General features: G+C 40.0%; 1 protein-coding gene across 2 annotated transcripts in view; it reads left to right on the top strand.

Annotated features, from left to right (window-relative positions):
• The first annotated feature begins 1178 nt into the window (after window positions 1-1178).
• Window positions 1179-10084, top strand: part of immt (inner membrane protein, mitochondrial (mitofilin)) — a 32880-nt gene continuing 23974 nt past the window's right edge. Inside the window, exons 1-4 of one of the 2 annotated variants that reach the window (XM_057850817.1) lie at window positions 1179-1634; window positions 5712-5779; window positions 5842-6031; window positions 9717-9861. In XM_057850817.1, coding sequence (XP_057706800.1) covers window positions 1593-1634; window positions 5712-5779; window positions 5842-6031; window positions 9717-9861 — 445 coding nt within the window. In that variant the 5' untranslated portion in view covers window positions 1179-1592. The remainder of the gene's footprint in view (window positions 1635-5711; window positions 5780-5841; window positions 6032-9716; window positions 9862-10084) is intronic. The other variant, XM_057850818.1, reaches the window with a different exon arrangement.

Raw genomic sequence — 10084 nt, 5'->3', positions numbered from 1 at the left:
TTCCACATGATCATCGCGCATTCCTCCTCCGTGAAGTAAGGTGCCCGTGCCATCGTCACAAGTAGTGTTTGACTGGTCACCGCCCCCTTTTATGTGAACGCGCAGTAACTCTGACTGGGTTGACACAGGTTCGACTAATCAACCTCATAATCAGCGTCGTAGCACCGATTGACCACAAACTAGACAACCAGGTTTTGTCAACTCCGGTTACCCGATGGTAAACTGGATTACTTCTGGGGAGGTTGAACTCGGTTCGTAGTATAGGCCACAGATGTCAGGCAGAGTGGGCGAAGACAGCGGGTCGAAAAATATCGATTTAGGCATCAAATATGGATCTGGCGAATGGATAGACTGAAGCTTTTCCACATAACGCCTTTTATGCAACGCATCCAATGAGTTTACAGCGTCTGAAAGCACCGGGGCTTCCATGAATTGCACTATAAATTGCACGACAAATTGAAACCATTGAGAATACGGATAAACAAAGACGGACAATATGGCGGCCGGATACAGCGACACGTCATTCTGTGACGTTGGTGAGTAGGGTCTATAGGTCATCCCATGACTAAAACAATAAAACGGCCTTTTTTATGTTCAGCACGTATGTTATGTTATACAACAGAAGAAAAGAAGTTTTTTTTTTGATGGATGGGCCATGTTTTAAAACATCGTAGGTAACTACCTCAACTAAACATGGAAATCAAGCAAATCAGTGCAGCGCAGTGACTCCGTCCAGGGGGTACAATTTTTGACGAGGGTAACTACATTGGCAAGCCACCATAATCAATGGATGACGATCTTGGCGAAAAGTACAGCTGTCCGAAGCATATTATTGTAAGTTAATTTTATTGCTGACACTGCATTTCGGGGTCATCAACATGTTGTGCCCCCTTGCCCAAAAATTCAAAATCCGCCTATGGTTTTAGGCCAAGCGTTTAATTAAATGTTACATTTTTTTAAATGCAATACTACTCCTGTCTGGTGGTGGCGCTGACTTATTTGCGCGCCATATGACGATTGCCCCAAGAAGAAGCCTTTGCTTGAGCCGTAGATATTTTATATATCAGGCTAGATATCAACGGCAAAGTTAATTGGCGGCTTTCTTACGTCGGAATTTCTGGTTAGCTGTACTGCATAGACGTGTGATTTTACGCCATCTAAATACTCTTAATTCTACGGGTTCTTGTTGGCTAATCACGAACGGTTTGGTTTTTAAATAAATAACTATTAACGTGGCAATGATTCTGGCTAAATGGTGAAAAAATATATAGTATTAATAAAATATTTTTAAGAATACGGTAAAATGACATTCTCTGGCGTGAATGAAACACAAAGCCTTTGGAAAATCGATAGAAAATTGGGCAATCTGTTAGTTTTTATTCCGAAGCACACGCATGTCTAGCGAATGGGGCTGACACAAAATGGCCGACAAGTCTTGCTGCCCTCCCCGAGGCTAACAGCGTGCCACAAATATCTAGCCATATATATGTGATATCTATAGCTTGAGCAGCAGATGCAACCAAGGGGAAAAGTCACGGCTGCAGTGCAGGTTAATTCAGTTGGACGTTAAGGACAAAAGGACTTTTGGGATCATGCTGAGGGCTTGTGTCAGAAGTGCAAATTCTTCACTCTGGGTAAGACCCGAACACTACATCAACTCTTATTTTTTTCCACCAGGCCGTTGAACAAATGCGTATATTAGCATTAGCATGCTAGCAAGAGGAGTTGTCATTCAGCGCCCCGCAGCCCAGGGCTAATTTATGATTATGTCATAAATGGCATATGTAATTAGGTTTTAATTTCCCCAACAGCGGCTGCGTATTTGAATGAATCATGCCTATTATAGCCCCCATTCCACATAATTATTTATGCACAAACATAACAAGATTGCACCTTGCCAAGTACTTTTACTTGTACTTTTGTCAACAGCAAATTATCTCATTGCCTACCATTGACAACGATACTCATCCAATTCATTTAATCAGGGAGAACTGGCTGCAAATGCTCATGTTTCAGTGCCACTGACAGGCTAACATTTTGACTGGGAGGACAGTGCTCCCAATCGAAATGGATTGGACGTCTGGCGCCCTCAATGACAGCCAATGAGTTAAATTTTAAATCGCAAGTTATGGAAAATGTGACACACAAATGTTTCTTGATATTACTTGACAATTTTGAAATGATAGTTAGATACCAGATTTTTGTTTTTGTTTTGCTTTAGTGGGCCACACATGATGATGCTGTGGCAGTTGTAGATTTTACACCTGTGCCATAACCCTTTTCAGGGTTAACCACATCATGCCATTTACGATCGTACAGTCCACTGTATCCTCTGTTTAAACTCTGCCACCTACCGGTCTTAATCTTTCCACTACTAATACACAGGCTCGTCAATAGACATTAGTATTAAGGGGAACATGTAAAAATATAATTATTACTTTTGTCGTAAATTTTGAATAAGCATACACACACATCGGCCGTGGATTGTCCTGGGACCGAAGCTGCCCACTGTCGAAGTGCCCTTGAGCAAGCCATTGAGCCCTAATTTCCCCCAATGGGTTGGCAGCACCTTGCATGGCAGCACCATTAGTGTGTGCATGAAAGGGTAAATGTATGCTAATGTAAAGCACTTTGGGCGTGGTAACCATGTGAATTAATGCGCTATACAATGATCCCTCGCTACTTCGTTCTTCAAACTTTATTTTTCAATTAAAAAAATAAAATGCAGATGAGCTGTCTCGAGTTGATCGCGTAGTCTCACTCTTCCTCCTTTCCTCCCTCTCTCTCCCTGCTCTTTCTTCGTCAGGCAGTGCGCGTGCACTGGAGTTGCTTATTAAAGTTAAAGATGATTGACAGATGTTTGTGTTTCATCTTGCCAGAGTCACGAACTACAAAAGCGCCGCATGGCTCAATCATCGTTTAACTTGTTAAACAGTTGCTGTGGCAACTCGTGTGTAAGTGAGTACTTTGAGCAGATTTGAGTAGACTCACTCAATAAAGCATTTGATAAAGCCAAGCATTTTTCTACTGCTTTAATCTTTTTAAAAATATTTTGGTGGGACAGTAACATATTTAAAACTTATCATAAAAATTAGATTTGAAGTGCCAAAAAAATTATTAAAATACATATAGATTTTTTAATTATAGTTTGGGGAAAAAAAGTGAAAAAACATGTCATATATGTATCTCATTCCAATGCTAAATCTGAATAAATACATTGAACACTAGAGGTGTGCGAAATTTCTAATTCTTAGATCATTCGCGATTCGGCCGTGGAAGATTCGAGAACGATTCACAAACATCCAAATTCCGATTATTGAAATATGTCAAGTAAAGCGGAAGTAAAACACACTCAGCGCGCCGCGCGGTCTTCGGGACACAATGAGGAACGGAGCGAGAGTAGCTAAACATCTTGCTTGTCATTACCCGGCCCCTCGGGTAATACCAATGCTCAACTCACGGCTCTAGCTCAACTCATGCCGCGAGATAAAAAAAACAACAACATACCTGACTGCTGCCGAGAGCTGCTGCAAAGTACGTCCATATAATGTTAAGGTAGATATCATATTTATATATGACTAGATGCAAAATAGACTCAGTGGCGATAGCAGCACATGTGCAGAAAGCTAGATGCAGGCGTTAGTAAACGGCCGCCATCTTAAAGCAGTAGACTTCCCTGCAAGGCTGTTGTAGCGAACCTTCCAAGCGAACCTAATTAACTTTTGATCTAAAATACTCCTAAATCGGTAACATATTGACTTGAATCTATCTTTAAAATAGTTTTAAAACTTTCACATGTCGAAAGTAGACAAAAGTGAAATTATGGAATAACAGGAGCAATTTTAACAGCTTTAACGGTTGATTCACAACATTAAATTAATTGAATGTAGTTTAAAGCTGCTGATACAGAATAGGGATTTGAGTATATTATTTATTGTTTTCAACTGTTAACTTGATACTGAAATAGTCGTTTATTTAAGCCTGCGAGGCTTTTTTTTTTTTTTTTAAACAGTTTTTGTAACTACCCTAATTTTCTCACTATAAGGCGCACCTGACTATAAGCCGCCACCCACAAAAATTGGCATGAAAACGGCATTTGTTCATAGATAAGCCACACCTTACTATAAGCCGCAGCTGTCCTCACTCTATTATGGGATATTAACATCAAAAGATATTAACCGGTAATACTTCATTTGACAGCAAAATCAAACGACTTTCATAAGACCTAATGAACCCCCATGAAGCTTTGAACCACTTGGTTGCAAAGCTTCATTGCTTCAAGAAGCTTCATTTGGTCATCACTGCTCCCTTGGGCGAGACATTCAACCTCTGCTACCACCTGCGGTCAACATTGTTGATGTCCAATATGCCTCCTAGCATGCATTGCAGCGCGACAGATGCAAATAACTATCAAAATTCATGTTCTGTGCTCATTATTTCTTCAGTTACTGTTCCAGTTGTTTCATTATTGCTAGTTATGGTATTTGGTAACACTATATTTGACAGTGGCGCCATAAGACTGTCATTAGACAATGATATTTATGATATGACACTGTCATGAGCATTTATGAATGCTTATAACAGATGTCATTTAGTGTTATCTGGCAAATGATCTCACTTTTGGATGTAAAAATTCAAGCTGGACATAAATGGAGTTAGTGACATCATTTGCCAGATGACACTTAATGACATAAGCATTCAGTAATGCCCATGACAGTGTCATGTCATAATTATGATGGTCTTATGACACCGCTGTCAAATAAAGTGTTCTAACCGAAATAAATCAACAAATAAGCCGCACTGGACTATAAGCCACAGGATTCAAAATGAAGGAAAAAAGTAGCGGCTTATAGTCCGACAATTACGGTAATGTACAAAACATTAGCACCTAATAGCGGGGGGGGGGGGGGTCATCAATAATCGATTTATAATCGAATCGTAGCTTCTGAATCGTAATCGAATCTTTAGGTGCACAAAAATTCCAACCTCTATTGAACACACACACAAAATTTTGCGGTTTTTCACTTATCGCGGCAGTTTCTTGTCTCCATAAAACTTGAAAAACACGGGATCACTGTATAATTACACTCCATTTACACCTGAGGCGGGTTTGCAATTCCCGATCAGCTGCAAAATGTATATGAACAGTGTTTTAAAAAATAAAATAGTATGGTGTCAGTAGCAGCGGGATTCAAACCCGGTATCTAAAGGTATGCTATTACCTCGTTGCAACAGTTTAAATAACCAACTTGTATATTATTTTTAAAGTGTATTGCAAGTTAGACAATTTAAAAGGCCTGGTTGAAATGTGTATTAAACTGATCTTATTCGGTTGAGAGTTGATGATTTTTGCCCCCCCCCCCCCCCCCCCCCCCCCCAACAAGGTGGTTTATGTACTGGTTTATGTTACGGTGGTCATGCACTCCTGTAAATCAATTTTACATTGTTTGTAACCAGTGGTCTCAAACCGGTCCTCAAAGGGCCGCAGGGGGTACTGGATTTCATTCCAACCAAACGAGACAAATACCTTTTCACCAATCTGGTTTCTTACAAGTGTAATCAGTTGATTGCAATCAGGTGCTGCTTATGTTAGTAGAAACCTCATTGGTTGAACTGTTTGTGCTGGATCTGTTGGAACAAAAACCAGGACCCACTGCGGCCCTTTGTGGAGTCGGTTTGAGACCGCTGTTTGTAACCTTTTGCTTTCTTAGAAACACTATGGGCGAACCAATCGTAACAGTCTGCAGCCCTGCAGACACTACACAGCAGGCGAAAGCAGGTAATGCCTGCAAATGCAACAGCGGGGCAGAAAAAGCAAATCTCATCATTTGTATCCCTCAGTGGTGCTGCCAAAGTAGTTACCGCTGGTTTGATGACTGTCGGTGGTGTCATCGGAGGAACGGTAATCTACGCCAAGTGGGACCACAAGTTCAGAGAAACTGTGGAGAAAAATGTTCCTTATTCAGATAAGCTGTTGGAGTTTGCATTAGGACCTGCTACCCAAGAAGCAGGTCTTCCTGTCAAAAAAAAGGTGAGCTTACCGTTACTTACCTTTGTTAGAGATGTTTTGAAATACCAGGAAGCCAGAACATATTTAGGAAATTAAGTTATTGTTCGGTCATTGATTGTGCCTACCTTGGGCTGTATGTTCGTTCTAGCCGAAATATTAGGTACACATGCACATTTGAAGGAGCAATAATGCTATATGTTTATTTTTCATGTTGTAGTTTGGATAGAAAATGCATGGGTAGCTTTGCTGAGCTGGTCGTGGTGACCAACTTGTAGTAGAAGTACATGTGCTTGTAGGATTAGTGCACGCTCTTGCAATATGAGCAAGTCAATTTATCGCACGGAAAATAAAAATGAGGGCGTTAATTTTATCGTCGAGTGTGTGCATACATTTGTGAGTTCATGTGTTTGTGTGCGCTGCATGCACTCGGCACACGTGCGTGCTGATTGCATATGAAACTCCAGTTTAGAGCTGAAACGAATACTCGAGCAACTCGAGTAATTCGAGTTTAAAAACTGATCCGAGTAATTTTATTCACCTCGAATAATCGTTTATTTTGACAGCTCTAAGCATCACGTTTTGCTCGGACTACTTTTAATGCGGGACAACGCGCTGATGTTACGTGCGTAGAGGAAGAAGCAAAAAAAAAAAAAAAAAAAAAAACTTACCGCAGCCGACAGCCGCTACAAACGACGCCGACGTTGCTAAATACTAGCCCGCACGATGCAACGTTGATAGCAGGTAGTGTCTGATGAGTCTCATAGAGATCACATGTATGTCGAACTAGATGCAAAATGACAGACTCGGCCGCGTCTGGGCAGCGTTAGTAAACAGGTGCCATCTTAAAGCAGTAGAGCGCTAAGCGCTAATAAAGAGCGCTAAGCGCTAATAAATAAGATCAACGTTACTGTCACTACTAGCTCACGTAACGTTAGCCCTGCGGAGGGCTAGGTTTTTATTAATTATGACCACTGTTGATGCATGGCGAACATGTCTTACATACAGGCTTTAACATAACATAGCGTTGTGGAGTGATGAGGGTGTAAAATAAAAACTCAATAATGATAACTATCAATTTTAGCTCAGTAGTCATTGTTGGATAAAACACCAAGTAGCACTGGTCCCTAATGTGCTCCAACACAGCTTGTATAAAACATTTATTTTGAACATTGCAAAAACTCAAAATCCTATCAGGACTTACAGTTTAGACTAACTTAAAACTTAACTAGAATTTATAGCTTGACACAAGTGGAAATTCATTTGAAACACGTGGGAAAAAATCCAAACTTTTAAATGATGTGTCTTATCAAGCGTAACGGCATTTTTAGGTGTACATATACTGTATATATATTTAATAAGATCTAAAGGTTTTTTGAGTGAAAGCAGTGAATTAGTCTTTTTTTTTTTTTTTATTCTAGTTACATATGAGATGCAATTGTTGGCTGTTTTCAACAATCTACATCGAAAATAAAGACATTGATTGACTAAAAATGGTTCAAGATTAGATGAAATGTCTTGTTTTCTCATGTATATTTATAATTGCTCTTCACCTAAAAATATATTTGTTTTATCCACTTACTCGATTAATCGATAGAATTCTCAGTCGATTACTAAAATATTCGATAGCTGCAGCCCCACTCCAGTTCCTTTCACAGATGTTTATTGGTCATCAACATAACGTAGAACTAAAGTTCATCCATCCAAAAGACCATGTACTGACCACTTTGGCCTCCTATAAAACATTGGTAGTCTTCTCCGAAACGCAAACTTGGATTAAAATGTGACACTTCAAACATGAAAACTTCGCTTGCACGAAACGATTCAGGAAAAAAAGGAAAAAAATCTATTACTGACAAAACAAGCATGACGAAAATAGAAGTACACTTTTTTTTTTTACTGAGTGTTAAGCTTACAGTTAGTAGCTTAGCGAACGTCTTTCCGGTGAACATTTAAAAAATAAAAGCACCATATAACCATTTAGAACAGTGTTAGAAGTATTTCCAAGAAACATATTACTTTAAAGTGCATGTGACACGAAAAAGCATGTTTATTTCATAATACATGCGGTATTTTATGCTCCTGAATGATATGGACAGCTTGGATGTGTGTGGAAGCGATCGTTATATTTATTTAGTTTTTTGAATCCCGCGCCATGAAAATGAGTGACTTCCGGCTTCGGTCTTGCATTGAGGAGGAGGGCGCTGTGACGTGTACAGTAGAAGGCGTCCGCTTCACTATACAGCGTACTATTGTGCATGAGGACGAAGGATTCAGCTGATTTTGCGGATCAATACGTTTATTTTTCGCATCACGCCAGCCAAACGGCTGCAGAAAAACCATTCTGTATGAGGGAGAGGCGTATGCGCCTTTTTGGAGTTTCAAAAGGTTCCGATTCACCTTGGATATTGGCCAAAACAAGCCCGACTACAGTGGGAGCATTGGACTTACGAGGAAGTGAGTAAACATCTTGTTTAGTATTATGTCAAATATTAATACAGCTATTACAGAGTAAACACTTCAAACTTTCTTTAAATAAAGGACTGCTTCCAGTGGGGAGAACAAGTATTTGATACACTCACAATGGGAAAACCCATTGGCAGTGTATCAAATACTTGTTCTCCCCACTGTACGTTTGATCATTGATAGGCATGTAAAAAGCTCTCCTCATGCACATTAGCACCACGTTAGCTCCACAACAACTGCAGCCGCCCTCCTCCGGGGAACGAACTGTAAATTGCTCTCTGCCGGGCGGTTTGCCGATCCATGAAGACAATCGACAACCCAGTCGTCATGTCAAAATAATCCAGGCTAGTTATGTGTGATTTTCCGCTTCGAAGACTTTGAAACATCACTCGGTTCGGGTGAGCATGTCGGCTAGCTGTCACGCCTTTTGGTTTGTTTACATTCTCCGAAGCCGGGGAAGGGAAATGACATATGTCTGATTTAGGTGTCATAAAATATCATTCGGGAGGTGCGACAGTAAAGGTGAAGTCGACAGTTTTGACCATTATGGAGTAATTTTGCCATGTCGTCCTGAATAAATGCAGTTTTATTATTTCATATTCCATTTAGCACAAAACTGTTATTTGTCATGACCATGCCATTTATTTAGCAATTGGGGAAATACTTGGATAAAAAGAATATCCTGTAAAGAGACAGAAACGATAACATTTTGTAGCTCTCTTCGTCGCGTTTCCTCGTTGTGAATAGTTGCCCCTCGACGGGCTGACTGGTCCTTCTCAAGTCATTTATATAGCTATTGGGGAAAAATACTTGGATAAGAAGAATATCCTGTAAAAATATTGGAGCAGAGAGACTGAAACAATGACATTTTGCGGCTCTCTTCGTCGCGTTTTCCTCATTCTGAATAATTCCCCCTCAATGGGCATAATTGTAAAACCGATGAGCCCAGCCTACCGCTGACGTCATCCACCTGTTGGGGACGCTAAAGCCCTATAATGGTAGGCGTGGCTAACCAGCAGATTAAAAGACTAATTTCTCGTCATCTGCGCTTTGCTAAATTGTTGCATATTGTCGAATCGTCTCAAAATATGATTCTAATTCACATAATAATGCCATTTAAGACTTTTTTTCTCATGTCGTATGCTCTTTAATGTCTATTGATATATTTGGGTTATTTAATGAATAATTGAAGTGCAAATCTTACATATTGCTCCTTTAAATAGTAACTCTTCCTGCTCTGTAGAATGAGTTGGCCCAACCTCCCTCCATGATGGAAAAAGCGGTAAAGGTATCTAAAACCAGGCAAGAAAAAAAAGTGAACGAATCTGCAGAGAGTCCCCTTGAAGTGGCTATTCCACTCCCTGTACAGCCTGCGCAGAGCCTAGCAGGTAAGAAGTGTCTCATCAATAACTAACCCAATTCAAATTCTGCACATGATTGTCAATGGTTGTCATTCTCGTTGATCGTGTTGTCTTTCATGAATTACTGCACAATCAGTGCAATCATTTTGAGTGAAGTTTCTTTGAACCACTGTTGTTTAAATGAACAGAAACATGCCAAACGAATGAAAGAAGTTGATACTTTAAAAAAAATGAACGAAAAAAATCTGGT

Source organism: Corythoichthys intestinalis, chromosome 11 (genome assembly GCF_030265065.1).
Source record: "Corythoichthys intestinalis isolate RoL2023-P3 chromosome 11, ASM3026506v1, whole genome shotgun sequence".
Lineage (NCBI taxonomy): Eukaryota > Metazoa > Chordata > Actinopteri > Syngnathiformes > Syngnathidae > Corythoichthys > Corythoichthys intestinalis.
The sequence above is the reverse complement of the archived record's forward strand: the minus strand, read 5'-3'. Positions and strand labels throughout refer to the sequence as shown.